The following is a 21,388-nucleotide window of genomic DNA, read 5'->3' as shown; positions in this document are numbered from 1 at the left end:
AAATTGCTAATCTGAAGTTAGAAGGAATTAAATAAACCAGATATTGTTGAATCACTGCTGTTTTTGGAGAAGTTACCAGTTCATTTGCTATAGTTATACTGCTGAGCTAAGAGACAGTTCAATAAATCAGCTCAGGCTTGATGGATTCTACAAACCATTGCAATGAGTGCGTGGAAGAGGAAAGAAATCTCTTAGTATTCCCTCTTTGACAAAAGAGTATGCAAAGAGCCTGAATGGATGAATGGTTGATTAATTTTCTCAGAAATTTTCTTGACAGCCAGAAATGTGTTTTTGCATTACCATGTTTGCACGGGAGTTATTTTGTAAGGTATGAATTATTGCATATAAATTTACACCTGAGACTTAGCTGGCTAAAATAGGCAGCTCATGGTCAGTATATATGCTTGTGATGTTTCTGTGTGTTTTAATTCATCACCCCGGCAAGTCACCTTTTTGCTTCTTACTACTCGTTAATCAGTCAACGGTGAAATCAAATATAGTACGTGATTAAATATCAACCTTGTGACTGAAGTGGTAGGTTGTGTCTTTTTCAATAATATCTTTCAATTGATTTACAAGCTACTGAAAAATTAGATGGAAATTCTTAACCTAGGATCAGAAAAGAGAATAGTATAAAGGAGATTAAAAAGGATATCACTGTTATATCCACATGGCCTGTTGACTACTAAGGTATGACAATTGTTTATTTCTTCTTCTTAGTTTCTGAGGCAATTAATGTATTAAATTGTGTATACAATACTATACCTTAGCTATCTTTTCCTCTGCGTTTTGTATGTATTTTGTGCATATTTTATATAGAGGATGTTTGCTTTTAAGGGTGTGGCATGAGCAGATCCCTTGATTCCTTTACCTTTATGCTTTGGATATTTGTAACTGTGGTTTCAAAATAAGAGACTTCTCTTTCCTGCAGTTTTCTCCAGAAAAATATATACATACTTCTGCCTTCAAAATGAACTGGTGGGAATATGTTTTAACTTCTGTAAGTACATTTCCCCGTAGCTCACTGCTTGCAGGCAAAAGTCATATTGTTAGTATTGCAAACTTTCTAGTTAGTCCCTTTAATTATTTTACAGAAGTACAGTTTTGAAGACGCACTTGAAGAATGAAGGTGACATTTTAGCCTCTAAACTCTAAACATTCCAGTGCATACCACAACAGTATGCACACCATTATCTATATTTATATCCCTAGGCTAAGCACTTAATGTTTATCTCATGCAGGAACAACAACGCCTTATCAGAACGACTCCTACTCTTCTGGTTTATCATGTTCTTTGAACATATATGCAGGGAGCTGGCTCAGTGCGCCCTCTCAAGAGATGGTGTGGATAGCAGGGAGCATTCTGAACCTTTTGTATTTCTGGGACTAGACTTGTAGAAAGAATCTGGAAAGTTAGTTATGCACCTCAGCCCTGGGGTTTATCTTGCTTATGAGTAAGAATTTGTTTTCTTTTAGGGGGAGGTAGAATCCCAAATGTAATTTTAGGTAGTGATCCCTGCTTAAAGGCAGGTATTCATCCACTGAGCGGAGGAATGTTCCAAATTAAATAGGCCGTTATGGTATGCTTTTGATGCATGCAGACATTGTATTCCAGTTGCTAAATTCAAAGCTGGCTGGTTGTCTCAGCTAGCTCCGAAAATGCAGAATAATGTAGCTGAAGTTTGGGTGTTTACCTGGATAACTTTTTTTTGCAATTTTCTAAATGAATTGAGAATTTCCAGTCTTTCTTGGAAGTCCTGTGCTGTGCTAAACACATATCAGAGACAGACATCTTGATCAGTTCTAGTTAAACGCAAATCAAAATGGACAAGTGTGAATTTGAATAGAGAGAATTAGTACTTGTATCAGGCGTGGGTAAAAGCTGTTTAGCCAAGATCTCCATTCATAAAGTGTGGATCATTTTTAGGATGTACAAACAGAAAAAGTACGGCTGCTGTAGGAAAGATCCAAGCATAATTTCACTGAGCAAAGCATGATAATTTCTCTTATTATAGCTGAATTCTTTCATCTTTGCTATATTTTCTGGAGTTATTCTGCCTTTAATGAAAATGATGTATCCAACCATCAGCTATAGTAAAGAGGTGAGGTCAATGCTAAATAGAAATTCATCACGTTATAGGTAGTGCCTCAGAATGCTATACTTCCTGCTTAAATTTCTTAATAATCCAATTTCATACTAATTTAAGCTCAGGATGCCTGAAGTCAAACATACTATGTAATAGGGGCCTGTACAGAACAGGGTTGAACAAACTCTCAGACACTTGTTCTTCTGCTCTTTGGTTTCTAGTTTCTCTTCGGAAACTTTGGGCAGTAGCTTTAACAGGAAAGGGACAGAAATTGAAAACAGAATTAGCTGTTATTTTGTTCTTCTTTATGAGATTAGTAAATGTGAGAACAGCAGAGCTACTGTTTGGTAGATTGGAATGTACACCAGAAAAAAAATCTTTCCTTACAGGAATGGTGAATTTTGTACAGAGTGATTTCACCACTGGTACTGATACAAAAAAGAGGTAAAATAGTGAATATCCTCTTCTATGACTCTGGTGTAGTTTCATAAACACTTATACTGTTTATACTTTTTTCCCATTTTTAGTAACCTTACCTGAAGACTTTTTTAAAATATGGATCGTCTTTCTTGTGTTTTTGCTTTTTTTTTTTCAGGAGGGGTCGTCTAGTAATTAGCAGAATTTACAACAAATGGCACACAGACTGTTAGCTCTGCATGTGTGCTATAACATTGATGTTTACCCTATTATATTGCAATTTAAGTATGTCATAAAGTTTTATCAGTGATCACATAGAAAGAAACTGGAATGCAGAAGTACTGACCATGAAGTATTAAGATGATACGGTGAGAAGCAGTATGTATTGGCTTCTGGATCATGATAATTGCTTTGATTGTGAAAATTGTAATGGGATACAATGATATTCCTCATTTATATTTTGTGATGGTTGGGTGTTTTTAGCAAATGAGTTGTCAGCAGAAAGGCTTCATTAGACCCATCAGGGTATCTGCCCATGAATAACGAATCCCAAACTGTACTGACAGTTTCCTTGAGCCAAAATGATGGAGCACCTCTGACAAAAGCCATATTGTGCTCTCCATGTGAGAAGTGTGAAGAACAAAAGAGACAGTTTGTTCATAATTTGGTCAGGTTAATATTGACACAGTTAGCTGAGAAGAATCAGAAGTGTGTGTAATGTACATTTACAGTGATCACTTGGGTAATTGACTGTTGGCTGTCGTGAATCAGAAGGTGTTACTAGAGAGGGAGAAATTACAAATTCTCTTTGAGTATTTCTCAGAGATTTTGCTTCTTTTACATGATCGTTGTGTTCGTAGTCATGTTAACTGTTTGCTTAATAGCAAGATTCCTATAAGAAAATCAAGTTTCAGAATAAGAAGTTTAATTTCTGCCAACAATATGCAGTCTACACAAAATTTATATTGCCTTTCACAATAGAAATGCATAATAACTGAACAAATCATATTCAATAATGTTCAGAAGTCTGTGGGTTTTTTGAGCAATAGTTTATGTGGATAATACAATAAAAAGCTGTCATTTTGGAATGTTCAATCTATTGTTATGTTGTAGTACTTTATAAACTTTCTGTATGTATTAAATGAAACAAATGCACAAAATTATTACCATTGCTAGGTTACTAAATTTTTCCAGTATCTGTATTGCTGATGACTATATTGCCAGTGCATTTGTAAAATGTATTTATGGTTAGATTCTATTTATTTCAAATATATTCCAAATCAAGTATACTTACTGTCCATACTTTTGTTTTAGGCTATTTAGGGGGCATTATGACAACTAATAATGCTTATACATGCTGTTTACTTGCTGTGCACTGTGCAAATATTATTTTTGAAGCCAACACAAGCTAATAAACTAAGGGAAAATACTAAAAAAATGAATAGCTGACTGGCCTTTGTCATGGTTTGGTGGTATCTCAGTGTATTTCTTACTACACTATTTCATCAACAGTGTATTTTACAGTGCTTGTAATTAATTTGGGATGTAACAGCTTAAGTGTTGAAATGATTAGCATTTTTCCATTTCTGAAGAAAATGTTTTATTTTCTGTTAGCATTTACAATACATGCAGCATTCTGGTTGTTTACTTAGGTTTAGCAGATTTGTGGAAGAACCCATATGTCTACACTATCTTTCAATATATAGTCTTTGCTAATTTATAAGAGTTTCTTGTTTGTGAAGGTCTTTATTTATTTGAATGTTTGAATGCTTGTGAAAGTGGTGTCTGAATTATGTAGTTGGTGTTAGTTAAAAGAGTAAACTTTATGGATATCTGAGGGTTTTTTTTTTCAGCTAAACTAAGTTTTAAAAGATATTAATTACTTTAACAAAATTACCTTTGCTTATTTAGAAAATTAATAATTAATTTAATGCTTTGATTAATAGTCTGGGCAACCAAAAAAACTGATGGGGTAGATTCATGGTGTTGTAAGACATAATTTGATCTTGCTTTTATTCAGTAGCTTAGTTAACAGCATTTTCCAGCAAATTTATTCTTTGGTCTGTTCTTTTAATGAACTTTGTAAATGACTTGTGTGTTTCCTTTAAACACATTTTCCTTCAATGTGGTGCATGGTGCTAGCACATCTAAACCCCTTCCCATTTTGCTCTGAGAGATCTCTCATCAGTTGATAACAAGGCTGGCTACCTTGCCACATTTTGCTAATTGCTGTCTGCAGGTTGTCAGTCTCAGCATTTGTTCTAGCATGCACACTCTGTGGTTTTGAACAGCGTCAGGCAAAGCCCTCTCCTCTCTCTGAGCATGTGAACAAGAGGGTTGTTTTAGTGCCTGTGGCATGAAATTGTTGCTGTGTACTTTGACCTGTTTTATGAAGAGGCATTTTGGAAATATCCATGTAGTTCTGTGCTTATTAATATTGGTATGTTGCACACATTAGACATTTTATGTACACACAGTGCTCTCTGATTGCATAAATGAAAGTGGTGGTCTTTGTTCTGAACAGAGCTGGATGCTGAAAAGTTCATGAACACAAGTAACATTGCTTCTGTTGCAACTATTGTAGTTATTGTGAGCCTAACACCTGAAGTCAGTTATTTTCAAAATATTTTCTTAATCTTAAATCAGAGATTAAGGATTTACATATGGCCACTTTAAGACTTCCCTTGTCCTGCCAGGCATGAAAGCAAATGAAGATTAATGTGAGCAAGAATGATCTTCCTGTAGTAGTCTTAAGTTCTGAGGTAACATCAATATCTTGTAGAAAAAAAGAGTTTATGACAAAAATGCAAAAGCAACTTTGTTTACTTCTGTGAATGAGAAAAAGCAAATATGTAAATGTATAATTTCAGGCATTTTGTGTTCTCATAAATCATTTGACTGTTGACAGTCATAAATTATTAATTCAGAATCTTTTAAAGATAATAATGAATTTTGAATAGCATAAATCAAACATTTAGAATGTTTATGTTCATGCTAGAGCCTTGCCAGCAGTCTGCACAGATTTCAGATACCACTTGAAATTGAGATGAAACAAAGATTCACTTCTGCCTTCAAATATGCCAGATTTCCGGACACTTTCACATCTGAATGCATGTGATCTTTTATCTACAAATACTCCTAAGCTTGTATGACTGTGTTTAGCTTTCTAAATTCTGATTTCAGTCAAACTAATTTCAAGTTCAAGGAAATGTATTAATACTTGATATGATTCCAAATCATGTGAACCCTTTAAAACTTTCAGGGCTGCACATAACTCCACAATTGCAGCCCCATTGTTCTGTTACGGCTTCTGTGTTGAGTGAAAGTTGTGACTCCAGCCATGGTTTTCTCAAGTCAAATGCCGTGTAAAGTTTAATCTTATTCTGTGCTGTGTAGGACTGTTAATATTGCTAAATACATGCCCTTAACATCTTGGCTAGAAATACAGAAATAGTCCCATTCAACTGAGCATCTTGTTTGTCCACAAAGGAGAAGAAGAATATGTAGAACCATACCAATCTCCTTGTACATCTTGTACCCAATGGAGGGAGACCAGTAGCATGCTCAGTGTTATCTTTGTGCTTTTCTCAGTCATCAACCTGCTGAGAACCTCAAGAAGAGATAATGCACACTGTGAATAATAGTAAGATCGAGAGCATGCAAGAAATGCGGAGAACCTCAGGTAGCTGAATCAGGTAACGATGTAGGCAGTACAGACCTGTTAGTGTTTAAATTAACGTAGTCCAGTGTGAAGCTCTTCAGTTCAACTGCTCCAGCAGGGATTTATATTTGACAACTTCCCCACTTACAGCAGCAACCTAGTGGGTCACCTACTGCTGTATCACTTTTCCAGTGTTTCTCTTGACTGTATGATGTAAGTTAGCAGGACGCAATGCAAATTCAGGCTTCAGCACTTTCAGACTTGTTACCATGGCCATTTTAGTTCTTTATTTCCTGCTCTGACTGGGAGAACTGACCCTTGGTTGTATGGCATTTGGTGCCACACTGAAAGGTGCCACACTCTTGTTGTGTTGACTGTTCCCCACCACCAAGTGGCTGCTAGCACAGGAGTGTTTCATCTTGCTCTGTTCTATTCCTCGTCTTGTTCTATGATGCCTTTAGTGGTTCTTCGCCTTAATTCTTAGAAATATGCCTCCAGTTGCCCTGTGTGCATATAGTGATTATCGAGTTGGCAGTGCTTGTAGCAAGGGAGTTTTCCCTTCCCATATGGGCAAGTTTAAGGGGTTCTGCTTCAAAATACTGCAGGAAGTAGGATTATCTGCACTTTCCAACCTACAGCTTTGTGAACGCCAAATATTAGCTGGTAGGAAGGCAGAAATTCCCTCAGTCACTGTCACTTTTATTAGACTTCCAGTTCAATTAGATGATTTTAACAGAAACTTTCTAATTCTTGATACAAGCTGATACAAGCTAAGTGTAATATAGAAGCTAAAACATCATGTAGCTTTAAGGCTGGGACATTTTTTAGAACTACCATTTATTTACATTGTGGACAGCTGTAAAACACTTCGCAGCCTAGATCCTTGCTTGGACCATGTCCTTCCCCTTGACTACCCATTCTGCTTCAATTGGCTGTGAGTGGGCAGCTGAGATGAGAAGCTGTCAGGGATCCTCAAATGGTTTTGAATCTGCTGTAATTCAAGTTTTTTACTCTAATACATTGTAACTATCCCAATTGCTTTTAGGCCCAGGTAACTGCAGTCACTTCCTTATGCTCAGGCGTGTTTTGGTACTTTTTCTAACATAGCCAGTACTTGAGCCTTCGAGAAAAATATCACCTGTTTGGACATTCAAATCTTATTCATGATAATTTCTCACCACAACTCCCATTCAGATTTCATATAGGGATACCAGCAGCAAACTGACACCTGACTTTTTTTTGTGCAGTACTCTGCAAGAAGTTCACATAAAACTCATTGTTAGGTACTGTGCAAACATCAAAGTGGAACTTCATGTCTGATCTAGAAGAAAAATCTTTCTAATTTCAAAATATTTTGACAAAGATTCTCTTTTTAAGTTTAACTTACAGGGAGGGAACACATTTTGTGGACACATTTGAGCAGATTAATAAATAGTATTTGTATATATGTAACCAAGACAGTAATTTATCAGGTAGAAGACAGATGTGGGGGAATAACATGCCAATCTGCACATACAGTTGTGTTGTGTTCATGATGAACTGCTGTTTATTCAGGGCCAGTGTAGCTTGGCAGCATCAGAAGAACTATTATCGCATATGACATTGTGCTTGGCTAGAAGATGACAATAAATTATCTCAAATACAAATAGTAGAAACAGAAAGAAGAATAAAATTCTGAGACTTTGTTCATTATTTTACTGGCAGTTGTCAGAACAGAGAACTGAAGAGAGAGATTTGTACTTTGTGCATTATGCCCTCAGGTCAGAAAGAGCGATGCATGGTTTGTACTGCAAAATCTAAATGATTCTATATTACCCTGATCAAAGTGTAAATGAGAATGGGAACAATGAATACAGTGTTTACATTCATTCTCCGCATTTCTTATTGGATAAAAATAGCGACAGTGAAGCAAACTAGTTTTCAAATCTCTTTGTACCAGAAATGGCTATTTTTTTTTAAAGCAGACAGCAGTTTTGACAAATGAAAGGAATCCTGTTATCAGTTACGGCCATTGATACATCTTAACATTTCTGGCTATTTTCATCATAGATCTGGATGAAAAGAGCATGAAAAATATATTGTCATTTCTTTTAATATCTAATTTCTTGCCATTTTTCAGGACTGCGTGTTACACAGGAGTCTCGTTGGTGATCTGAAGGCATTCATAGATAAATATGGGTTTGATGTACTTGTCATTTTGGCCAACTATTTGTCAGATGAGGAGCAAACAAAACGACAAATAGCAGTATATTCAGAAAACTTAGAGCTAGGCAATCAAGTAAGTACCTGAAAGAAGAATCAAATAATGTATTTCCTGAGAAAAATTATTCTTTAAAATATTATTACAATCTGTTGTATAATTAAGTGGGGCTAATAAGTAGCTACAGTTGGCTGGCAGATGAGTAGCTATTTGAAATGACTGTATTATTTACATGATGCAAAATAAAAGATTCCAATATTAATGATTGTTTCAGACCAGTCTAACAGAAAGAGCAAATGCTCACAAGAAATACAGAAAGAGAAAACAGGAATTTTCAATGTAGCTAAACTAGAATTTTTTTTTTCCACTTGTTCTGACTTGGTTTTGTATTGTGATCTACCCCAATGAGTTTTTGAAAGTGAGTCATGAGCAAACACATTACAAAAGGTGATGACCAGAACACTTATATGTGCTTATTCATCTCTAAAGAATTTATGCTCTAAAATGAAGCCAAATTATTACTAGGATTTTAGTTTATCCAAAGACAGGTGCATTTTTTTCATGATACTCATCCCCGAATGGAAGAAATCACCACTGTGGCAACTTCTTGTAGCTTTTTCTCACTCTTAAGTACTTCTGATTTTAGGAATGAWTACCTAAATGAACCCCTTGCTTTCAGGGTCAATACAAATCTTTTTATGAATCTAATTATCACCTTCTAGAAATACTTCTTTTCTTTTGCACCCTTTGTATATTTGATTCAGACTTCTAAGGGCAACAACTAAAAACTTCTTTAGATTTTTTTTTAATGATGAACAAATGAACTTGAAAGTCAAATGGTATAATTTGAAGTAAATATTCTGGCTAATCCTAAAATACACATTTTGTATTGATCCTGAATTTTAATACTTCATTTATTTAGGTTTAATGAAAAGGCTATTACAGCAAAATGGCCAAGAAATAGATTAACAGGAATAGATAGTCATGGCTGTGTTACCCAGTGAAGTAGACAGTACTGTGCCATTTTACCCATGATCGCATCGATTTTTGAAACATCCTATTTTTTAACAGATCTGCTGCGAATTAGAAGAATGTCAGAATCCTTGTTTGGAGTTGGATCCTCTAGAATGTGGGTGTGATCAAATTCTCGTTTATCATCAAGAAAATTCTTTGGTGACCTGTGATCAAATCTTTCTTCTAGTTAAGGAAGTTATAAATAGAAGACAACCAGAAATGGTATCAAACAGTAGAACTTCTTCTACTGAAGCTGTTGCTGGGAGTGCTCCACTTTCACAAGGATCTTCTGGTATTATGGAGTTATATGGTTCTGATGTAGAACCACAACCCAGTTCTGTCAATTTTATAGAAAATCCTCAAGATCTCAATGGATCTATACCAGCCCACGTTGATGTTAATGTAGATCTTGTGAGTCCAGACAGTGGATTAGCCACTATTAGAAGCAGCCGGTCTTCCAAGGAGAGCTCTGTTTTTCTTAGTGATGATAGCCCTGTCGCAGAAGGTGCTGCTTCCCATCACAGTCTTCTGCCTGGTTTTGATTCCTATAGCCCTATTCCTGAAGGTACAATAGCAGAAGAACAAAAACCTCAGTCTAGAAACAATAGCGATAACTTCGATCTTTTCAGTTTTGATCTAGCACCCATGGTTACAGCTCCATCTGAGTCATCTTCTCGTTCTGTTGACTGTTCCCCAGCAGATGACTTTTTTCTTAATAGTGATTCATCAGAAGGACAACCACCCACTGTGCAGAAAGAACTCAATGAGGCAAACCTACTAGAAAATGACATAGCAAATTATTCAACTGACTTACTAGTGACAACAAATGAGGAAGACAATTTAGCTGAATTTGATGGGAATCCAGGAGATATGTGTGAGAAGACTGCAAGCTTGATCGATTTAGTTGAAGGTGATTCTTCTTCACCTGAAATGTTGAAATCTGGTGATTCAAGAATTCCACCAACTCCTATGAACAGTCTTGTAGAAACTTCACCATTAGATAATGGGCAGCCTTTGTTTTTCCCACAAGATGTAGTAAAAAAAATTAATGAAATGGATAGCACAAAGTATTCTCAGTCTCGTGTTAGGTATGGGAGCTGGTGGGATGGCTTTGACCTAGAGTCCAGAAATGCTGATACGTGGAGTTCAAGTGAGCAGGAATCTGTATTTCAGAGCCCTGTCTTATGGAGAGATTGTAAAGCAAGTCCATTGTTACGGGAACATATTGAAAGAAGAGCCTCAGATTCTGTATTCTTGCAAAAACAGCCAAAGCAAATGGAATACACAAGAACAGGTCTGTGGGATACTCAGTTTAAACAAGATAATGAGAACCTAGAGAACAAAGAGAAAAACACTGAACATTCACATTTGCAAACTGCTTCTTTTGTGGAAACAGAGCAAGAGGTGGAGAACTTTACTGACCCATGGAAGGCAAGTCAGCCAATACCTGTGGTATCAGATGTGTGGCATACTGGTGAAGGGAAAGATGGTCAACAACCTGGAGACTCTTATGAAGTCTGGAGTAAGTTTGATGCACATGATATTGCTAAATCCTCGGAAAATGTATGGAACATGCCCAAACTGGACAGAGAAAAAAAATCAGTGAATAATCCTGAGGAATGGGCCATATCAAAAACTAGCTTATCAGATTCTTCAGAAATCATAGCAGACAATGAGAGTGAAAATGCACCTATTCAGGTGTTTCCAGAAGCCTGCGATAAAGAGGGATACTATTCAATAGAAGAATATGGAACATCTGAAAACACAAATTCTAGTATCAACAATATGCAAAACAATTTCAAGTTACAAACAGAGGGAGAAAATCTATTAGTTGACCCTAAACATAGACCAAAACAATTTGAAAACATAGAGAGCTGGAATTTATATGATAAAAACATCAGGAAAGAAGTAACAGAAATAGTGGTACCATGGGAAGATACCTTCTTGGCATATAAATGCTCAGACCTTAGCTCATCAAACATCGGTGAAGATTTAGTTGTTTCTCCACTAGACACCAATTATTCAACGTCTGACTCATATATATCACCTACATACGTGGGAGATGAAAGAGAAAATGAGGACAAAGATTTTGACAAAGAAGCAGTTACTGATAAGTTCATAAACCCAAATTTAGATGAACCAAAAGTACTTGAGAAAGCAGATAAGGAACCATTATCCCCTGGAGACATGCCTTTTTCAAGCTCCAGAAACACAGCCATCTGGAACACACCCTTAAATAATGAAACCCACTTAAAAGAAAGAAATTCTGAGATTGCTGCTCTTTCTGCCACTGKCACACCTGTACCTAATTCAGAACAAACAGCTAATCAGTATTTTTCAACTGAGAAAAATATTGATGAAAATAACTTTTCCATCTCTCAAAACAGAAAAGTAACACCAGTATGCAATCAAACAGTGAATGACTTGTCACCACCACAGAATGAATTAAATACTAGATGTACATCTGAAAATGTAGAAATGGTGAGCAGTGTTCCTGTAGAAGACACAGACACATCTACAACAACTTCAGATGCTGGTAACGATTTGAACCTGAAAGCATTTGACTTAGGAAGTGAGATACTGGGTAAAGAAGAAGCACAAAATACTGTTGATGATGATGAAGAGCTAGATAGTCAGCAGTCAGTGCTGGAGCCAAACTCACAGAGTTTACAGACAGAGCAGGATTGTGAGGAAGCCTGGGAGAACTACAATACTGTTGTCATCTCTCAGGAAGGAAAAGAGGAATGTAAGAGAATAGATGAAACAGATGGTCAGCAAAATATTAGTGACATTTGTAACAAACCAATGCAAGGTGACAGTGAATCTTCATGTAATGCAGATTCAGAAGAAAACAGGTCAATGTGTGAAGTTCCCAGCTCACTAGAAAAAATGCGGAATAGTGTTAGTTCAGAAGCTTTRGACAGGGAGAATGTGTCATTTTCCAATGACAGTAGTTTAGTCAGTCAGGAAGAGAGGAAAGAATTATTACAGAACAATGCAGAATCTTCTTCAAGTGCTTCCGAGGAAGACAGAAATTATGAATCTTTTGATGACTCCAAGTCACAAAATTACAGTTGTTGTGAAACATCACAGCCACTTTCTGAGAAAGGTGAAAAGGAGGCTACAGTGATAGATGATGCACCAAGTCCTGAGATGGAGAGCATCTCTGAAAGTTCTGATAGAGATAGTGATAATCACGAAGATAAATCTTCTAAAATGCCTGGAAACGTAGGCATCTGCAATGACTCTGGGAAGAGTGGTTCTCACTTAGCCACATCAATTCCCTGGATGAATGAAGCAGCAGAAGTGCAGAGAGAAGAGAAAGAGGGTTTATATGATGTGGTTCCTAATCATTTAGACCTTTGTAATTCTGAGTTAGTTTCTTCTGAAGATAGCCCAGAACTGAGCAGCACTCATGAAAAATCTTTCATAGATGAGTCTCCACAAATTAAATTTCAGAAAAGTCCTTCTGCTGGATATGTCAGTGTTCATGACATTACAGATATGTCTGTGGTTGAAAGTTCTTTTTCACATAATGTAGATTCTGGGAGGAGTGAAAATCCTGAAAATTTAGAATTTGCTAATAACCTTTTTGGAGAGGAATGTATGACACTTCATGACAGTGTTCCCCAAACTGCTTGGAATTCACAGCCAGGTGAARATTTGCAATCTCCTGGAACAAGTCCTGAGGCAAGTGAAGTCCTTGAAATGGCAAACACCACAAGTAGCGTTTCTAAAGATATACAGATCAGAAGTTATTTGGAAGAAGATAGTATGTGGAGTAATTCTATAAATGATTATACACGCTCAAGTGGAACAAGTCCTGATGTAAGTGATGCATCTGTGAATGCATGGGGAGACCTTCCAGTTGCTAGTCATCACAAAGAGAGTAGAGATATGTGGGATTTTACAAATGATAAAAAACTTGAGGAGGCTCATAAAAGAAAAGAATTTGGGAATGAATGTCAAGAAGGGCTTGAAACAAGCACTGAACACAAAGTTCCTAAAAGTTTAGATTTTTGGAATGCCCATGTAGATGATGATACTGTATCTTCTTTGTCAAGTCCTGAGATAAATGAGGATTCAGAGAATTCAGATACATGTCCAGCAGTGATTAATGAAGATTCCACATATGAAAAAAATAAGCACAGGGCATCTGAAATTGAAGAGGATTGTGCACAATCCAATGCAACGAGTCCTGAAACAGATGAAGACAATTTACATGCAAAAACTAAGCTGGGAGAGGAGGTCCAGGTAAGCATCTTAAATGAGAATCCTGAAACAATTAAAGCTGGGAGTATATCAAAGGACAGCTTGACTATAACTGAGTCTGATGAGGCTTCTGAACATTTACAGCACTGGGAAACACTTCAGAAAAAATCTCGAGAGACTATTTTCGGTGAAAAAACGGGTACTGCAGAAGGCTTATGTTGGCATCAAGTGAATGAAGATACTACACCGACTTTTGCAGTTGGTGATAAAGAAGAATATTCTTCAAAAGCTTTAGATATGTGGAATATGTCATTGGAAGGTGATTTAAGATTTGAATCAAAGTCCACAGTGGAAGCATTTGGTTTTCCAGATGACAGTTCAGAATGGTGGAATTCACAAACTTGTGAAGAAAAGCCAGTGGAAGATCAATATTCTACTTCAAGTCTTCCTGTAGCAAACCAGTTAATAAACAGTGAGCAAGACTCCTGGGGACTACCTATACCAAATGAAGAGCTAGAAGATGCACATTTCACTGATCCAAGTAGTGAAGGAATTCAGGCTCCCCACTTATACTGCAGTGAAAAAGAAAATGAAAGGCTAGCACAGGCTGTGAATATTCATGATAGTCAAATAAGTCAAGATACTGTACAGTTCAAACAATTTGATCCTTTCATACTGGACAAAGAAGGAAGGGACTTCAAAGAGCAGCCTTTTCCCACAGATGAGGGAGATCAGCTGACTCCACGGAATCCTTTTTCAGAAGTTTATGAGCCAAGTATGTCAAATACATTAGTTCAAGAAAACACAATACTTGCTCATCCAAAAGACAGTGAGGGAGATGCAAGTCTCATCCCTCAAGAACAACAACTGGATACCTGTGAAACATTAGCGGTGGACGACTCCCTGCCAGGTGCTTTCACTGTAGAAGACTTATCTTTTGAAATGACAAAGAAGTCAAGTCCAGGGTGGAATATATTGGTTCCCCAACCTGCACTTATCCCAGATATTTTACAGGATAACACCCAAGAAAGTAATCAGCTGTTTTCAGTGAAACCTGACCTGTGGACTAATGCTGARCAGCTTTTCACTTTGAAAGGAGACAGTGAAAATCCTGATATATTAAGTCACTGTGACCAAGACAATAGTTCAGAGGCATCAAGCAGTCCAGATGTGTGCCAGGAGTATGACGCTAAGCATGCCTCTATCCCATCTTCTCAGACTGAGGTGGAACCTGAAGACAAAGATAGTCAGCTGATTTGCACACTGTCAAATATAAGTAAAGAGGTAGATTTTGATTCAAAGTATCAGTTAGCAATGCAGAAGTTGGAGGCACAGTCTGAAAGTGACAGTCCCCAGGACTGTGATCAAGGAAGGACCGATGAATCCTATCAGCTAATCTCTGCTAATGCTCAGGAGCCTTCTGCATTTGCAATTTTGGAAGAATATGGCCTAGAAAGGAAACTTGTTACTGAGCAAATTGAGTCAGTTAAGATCCCCACTGAAGTTTTAGAAGTAACATCCTTAGGTCCGAAACATATATTCCATGAAAGTCATACTCCTGCAAGCCATCAAGAAATGCTACTTGATTCAGCTCAGACAGTGAACTCCCAAACACGTTTCATTCCCACTGATTTCACTCTACCCGATATGCCAGAGCAAAGCTTAAAAGAAATGAGTGCCTTGGCTGAAACTGGAAAATATTCTGATATTGACCATACAGCAATAACCAGTGATGAATTAGAAATATCAGATGAATGCATGGATGGATCTGAGACTGGGATAGAATATAACATCAGTAACACATCTGTCACTAATATCCCATCAGGCACATGCACTGGAATGAACACATGGACAGTAGTAGGCAGTGAAGCAGCAGAAAGCAAATCAAGTGCTAAACAGATCTTCTTCCCCAGATCTTTTCTGTCTGGTGATAATGAAGACCATGAATCTGATTCAAATACTCAGCTGGTTGATGACATAATAAAAGAACCCAAACATAAAATTGAAAATGATGTTCCTGTGTTTAAGGGAACACCTAATGATCAATTGCCAGTGATGTCCACTTCACCTTCCCATGTATCTCTTGGTGCCGAACCCTCTGGCAGCAGAGAATGTGCCAAGGATGAGCTCTTGTTACAGAAGCCATTTTGTGACAATGTTTTTCTGGAAAAGCCTTTATCTCTGCTTACTCCTCGGGAAGATGCAGAAGGCACCCTAACGATCAAAGATGACAGCATCAAGGATTGGGTGCCTGACACATCCACAGAGTGCGCTCAGAAGGATCCTGTGTTGGTGTCTTCACTCTTGAAGTCTGAAGTAGCTCCAGGAGCCTCTGAGATTTTGAAAGGAATCAAACATGAAGCAGAAACAACTGATCTCGACTCACCGCCAGGTGGAGATAAAAGATCACCCGATGGTAAGAAAATCTGTACTCTTTCCAGAGCATGTTCATAGAACAAAGAAAGAAGTAAATATTTGAGTATTCCTGCTGAATGGTGAGGCTTTAAGTGAAATTTCAAGTTGGTGTGTCTCCCTGATGTACAAAACTCTGTACTTTGGGAAGACCTCTAGCATCACCCTTCAAGACTGATCTAAAGCTTTTAAACATTGAAGCAGTGACATCATTTATGATGTTTATACAGGGCCTAGCACATGCGACACTGAGTCATTTGTCCCGTAGGAATGATCACAGTGTTAATGTATAATCTGTAACAATAATAATAATAATGATGATGATGATGTTTTAAAGTTCAGGTACACATTAACAGAGGCTGTCAAAACAAACTGAAACAAGCTTTATCCACTGCACTGATTTAAAGAAATCGTGCTGACTAAAATAGTAACGTGAAAACTAAAAACAGTTTCTGTCTGCCTGTTTTTTTAGAAGCTGCCACTTACCCACTTTGTAGGGAGAATAAGTCGAGAAATTCCTCTGCGAGCCCTGARCTGAAAAGTACAGAGGATAAGGAAGATATGAGGATGCAGGTGCACAGAGATCAAACTTCACTGGAGATGGATTACATCCTTGTTACTGGGGAAGAAAATACACCTTCAAGGGAGGATACCCTTGAAATAAAAGGAAGTGATTTTGCATTTCAAGAAGTTAATGTAGCTGAACAAACAGAATCTCATGAAGGCTTTTCACCAGGCTCCTCAGATACATTTCTGCCGATCTCCATCATAAATGAAAGGGAAGACCAGTGTGTTTGGGGGACTGAAGGGGRCTCTGTTAACTTAGCAGAGAAAAGTTCTTCTGTCATGCCTCAAAAACTGGATGATGAAAGGATATCGCCAGAAAACTGTGGGCAAGATGAGGAGTGGATTGTTTTGGGCCAAAATGAAGTCAGTGACATATCACCTGAAGAAATTTCTGCCAGATTAGAGACACCAAAATCAGGGTCTGGACATTCTGGCAAAGAACTGGAAGCTGTTGTAGTGCAGGAATCGATTCTTGACACTCAAGCAGAATTTCAGCTAGAAGCTCCCCTTCATAAATCATCTGAACTTGGGGGCTGTTCTCCCTTGGACAGTGTGACTACTGAGGATGAGAATATTACAGGAGCAGATGCTCTCATGTTGCAGATGGTTGGTGGCGATGGTGTATGGGAAGCAAATTCTCAACAGAGACTTGGAAATAACGTAGTAACAGAACAAGAAATGGAGGAGGATGAAACAATGTTTCTCAGCAGTGAAAGAAAACTGAGTCAAAAATCAGGGTAAGGAAAAAAAAAGCCTGTTTCCTTTCAAGGGTCTTCTGTTCACCTGTTATCAATATTATTAAAGTACATGGGATTACGAGTAGATGGCAGGATTTTCAAGGCTTAAATAGTAATATTATTTCCTTAAGTATTGCTGTATTGCTCACTTTGTAAGAACAGTCTTAATCCTAATCAAATTAGGATTGTTTTATAATGCAGAAAGCTTATAAGGCCTCTTCCTTGCAGGAAGAAGTCTGTCTTCCTTCCATAAGGTCCCATAGGCTTTATAATCTGCCTATAAATCTGAAAGTGTGGCCAGGGTATTGGCAGTGTTGCCAGTCCAGCTGCAATTCTGGTGGTGGAATTATGGAGTGCGGGAAGTGAAATAGTCTCTCTGGCTAGTGGGGAAATGCTGGGAAGGAAGATGGGGTGGAGCAGAGACCTAGGGTCAGAAAATGATGCTGCTTGTAGAGGAAAGAAAAGGACTAGGGAAAATTATGGTCTCTGATTATTTCCAAGCTGCAGTGAGATCAGAGCAGCATTTCCTTCTTTTAAGACTGGATTGGAAGTTGAGACACAGTGCATTCGCACCTCCCTTTGGGTGGAAGTGCAGCCGGTGTGTTGACAGCGTTACTGCCTGCCCTCTTCCTGCTGAGCATTGCCAGAGAGAAAGGGAGTTATCAGCGATGACCCTCTGGGCTCCAGTTACTGCAGCATTTTGGAGAAGGTGCTTTTGTTACTGACTCCTCAGTTGTTGCAACCTCTGGGTACCTCCAGGCTGTAAGGGACTGCTAGGGTAGCCCCACAGAGACGTGRGTGCGGAAGTCTGGCCTCATTGCTCCTGGGCAACTTCTGCTGACGTGCTGCAGTTTTACAGTGATAACCTGGCGTGGAGTTAATAGAGTGAAATTCTCGTGAATAGCAAAAGAAACTCCCCAGCAGAAATAAGACTAAGGGGTGTAACTGCTTCATACATGTTTCTCCCTTTTAACTGTGCTCACCCAAGAGAACAGGAATGTGATAAGAAACATGTGGTTTGTTAGACTGATTTTTGATGTTTTTTTAAGTTTCTCCCAAGTATTGGGAATCAGTTCAGTGTAGAATACACATCATGTTTTCAACTTCTATTATCCTGTTTTAATTAGTTAGCAAATTATTTTAGACTTAAACTTTCAAAATTTCACTTACAGTTTGGCAGATTAGCAGTAGGCTTTTTTGTTTTTCTTTAAAGATGATACGACTGTCTGTGACAGTATAACCCTGATAACTGTATACACATTCTCTAGTAGAAAAGTATGCTTTTTGCTGACCCAAAAACCAGTTCACATTTGATTAAGATTGTATTTTGGGAGTCAGTAGATCAGTAAGTGTGGTTTATCTTCCCCCAGACTTGTTAAAATACCTCTTCTCTTAATATTTTAATACAATTTCAAAGACCATATCATTACTACAGAGAAGACACTATTACAGGTGAGTTATTTTTAACCTCCAGCAAGTGCTGACTTCTGTATAAAAATAAATCCCAGTCTCACAAACCCTGAGATGTAATAATGTTACTTGCAGGCTTAAACTTAAGCACCTATATAGGGCTTTAGGTTTTTTAGACAAGATTTTGAATAGTATACAAATAAGCCTCCTCCCCTCCCCTTAGCACACTGTCCCTAGCTGAATTTGCTTCAGTCTAACTAGACAGACAGCACTGAGGAGATTATGAGATGAGAGGGGCTTTGTTTCTGTAGAGCAGGAACAGCTTTTATTGATGCAGGTTTAGCATTTATTGCCCTCAAGAAAGAAGCAAATCTTCAGAAAGGTTAGCAGAAGATGAGCACTTCTCAGCTCTCTGTAGTCTGAAGTAAACAAAATGCTGAGTACTTGACCTTGAAACCATCCGAAGTAGAGCTGGTTGGCACCCAATGTTTCTGTTATACCCAATYCTCCACATTTCTAAGTTCTGTTCTTAAAGGAAAAGTGGAAAACCTGAAATTTTCCACAAGAGGGAAATCTGGAAGAAAAATAAGCAACCCCCCCAAGCAGTTGTTGCGAATCCAGGTTAGTGTGTGGCAAGGCAGCTTAGGATTTGTGGATCCAGAAAAACTGGAGGTGGTCCTACTTTGGAGTAGTCTGCTTATTTAGGACCAACCCACATTCTGGAAGCCTTCCATCTCCATTAACTCTGCCAGGGTTTCACTGGGAATTCATCAAAACCAACTCCCTTCCATGAATAAAGCTTGCTTTTTTTTTTTTTTTTTTGACAAACCAGCATTTTCCAGTGAAAATCTGTAAATCAAATAATACTTGCCACCTCTGCTCACAACAAATGGTGAGTGGGACAGGAAAAAGGAAGGGTTATTTAGAAAGGTAGCATAGTTGTGGGCTTGCTAATCTCACATGAAGAAATCAGCTGTCAACTCCTTTGTCTTCCCTAAAAAGCATTTTAAATTAAAAGCAGCCAGATGCTGACCCTGCTAAGTCACACTGATTAATTACATGGAGGCAGCATCCCAGGGTTTTAGCTTGCCTTGCTTATATGCCAGTGATGCTAATGTTTTTAGAAAGGAAAAGAAAATTATTTCAGGTATCTGCTATTAAATGATTTTTATAAATCAGCACAATGGAGCAGAGATAACTTTGAAGCAATGAGAGAGCTCATGTGAGATACGTGAAAAAAGAACCTGATTTTGAGCTTCTACTGAAACACTAGAAAAAAACCAATAGGCATGGATTTATATGTATATTTTTTCTAGCTTATTGCCATGAATCCACTTTGAGATCCACTTTGAGAAATACTCTGCTCTTGTTTAGTAATCTCTGCAAGTCTCCGAAGTAAAAACTTGAATCTCKCACACAATAGTAGTTTGCACTGGCACTTCAGATGTTCTGCATTCATTATTCTTTGAGCTTATATTCTCTTAGACTGATTCCCAAATTAAAGCCCCAAACTGGGCCATATTAATGCAAGAGTATTTTCAGTTAAAAATTGAATGCATGGTAGGATATGGTGCATCCTGCAAGAAAAGGATACAGGAATTCTTGTTCTAGAAAGCTTGAGGGCCACTCCATTACAGGGCCTTTTCTTCTCTGACTCAGCAATGGCTGTTTAATACCAAATGCCTTTTCAGCAGATAGCAGTAGATATTTCTGTCCTTAACACTGATAATGCTGAAACCCAGAGAAGTAAAGAAAGCAAGAAAGTCATTCAGAAGCTGCATTAACAAGTATTTCTGGGAGCATGGAACCAATATAATCTAGTTTCCTTTGGGTTTGTGTTTTGTGGTTTTTTTTGTGGCTGATAAGGTGCAAACTCTGACAGAAGCCTTTTCCATCATTAAATTATTCAAAACTCTCCTATGAGGATTTCATATCTAATAAAGATTTCTTTCATGTTGCACTTTTCCCTGTGCATAGTAGCCAGTGTTCGATAGACTTAGAATAAGCTGATGTCTTTGGTCAATTAGCTAATGGCTTCAAACTTAATAGGGGACGGCAGAGACGCATGCAGATGTCCCTGCATATGCCCACAATGTAATCACAGAGGCATTGATTCCTTTGAAATGAAAGTAAAAACATGAAGAAATATTATAGTAGAAAGGATAAAACACACATGGGAATAATTATTGCTAATTATATGTCAAATTTATTCAACCTCTTATATAAACAGAAGAAGAAACAGCAACTGATGTGTTCAAAGTGTGTAGTTGGGRACACTTTCTAATGCATTTTGTCGACATATTTTAAAACACAAGTTCCTTCTTAAAATATTGCTCAAGGGGCAGCTTATAAGTCTGAAATTAACTTTCCTTTTTGGCCAACAAAGTTTAAAACAATGTGATGCAACAGAAATRTGTCAGCCCTATGGGAGGTTAGCACAGAAACACTGGAGTCATCATGTGAGAGAAGAAACTGAGATTTTGTTGTCTTGTTCCTATTGCAAGAGAGCTCCTGAACTGCTCGATGGTGCTAGTTGCAAGATTGTAAGTCCACAGATTTCCATCTTTTAAGTACATTTTAGGTAGAAATGAACCAAAGTGTAAGGGCCTGGTACTTAGCTCTCTTAGATGTTTCCTTCTGCTTAATTTCTTATACTTCTGAAAGGCCACAA

At 37.7% G+C, this 21,388-nt stretch overlaps 1 protein-coding gene across 1 annotated transcript in view; it reads left to right on the top strand.

Annotated features, from left to right (window-relative positions):
• Positions 1-21,388, top strand: part of PRUNE2 (prune homolog 2) — a 133,392-nt gene that overhangs the window by 73,839 nt on the left and 38,165 nt on the right. Inside the window, exons 7-11 of the mRNA XM_026064356.1 lie at positions 8,285-8,443; positions 9,437-12,551; positions 12,582-16,007; positions 16,476-17,070; positions 17,179-17,307. Coding sequence (XP_025920141.1) covers positions 8,285-8,443; positions 9,437-12,551; positions 12,582-16,007; positions 16,476-17,070; positions 17,179-17,307 — 7,424 coding nt within the window. The remainder of the gene's footprint in view (positions 1-8,284; positions 8,444-9,436; positions 12,552-12,581; positions 16,008-16,475; positions 17,071-17,178; positions 17,308-21,388) is intronic.

This window comes from Apteryx rowi, unplaced genomic scaffold (genome assembly GCF_003343035.1).
Source record: "Apteryx rowi isolate R43461 unplaced genomic scaffold, aptRow1 scaffold_214, whole genome shotgun sequence".
Taxonomy (NCBI): domain Eukaryota; kingdom Metazoa; phylum Chordata; class Aves; order Apterygiformes; family Apterygidae; genus Apteryx; species Apteryx rowi.
This window is presented reverse-complemented; position numbering and strand designations above follow the sequence as displayed.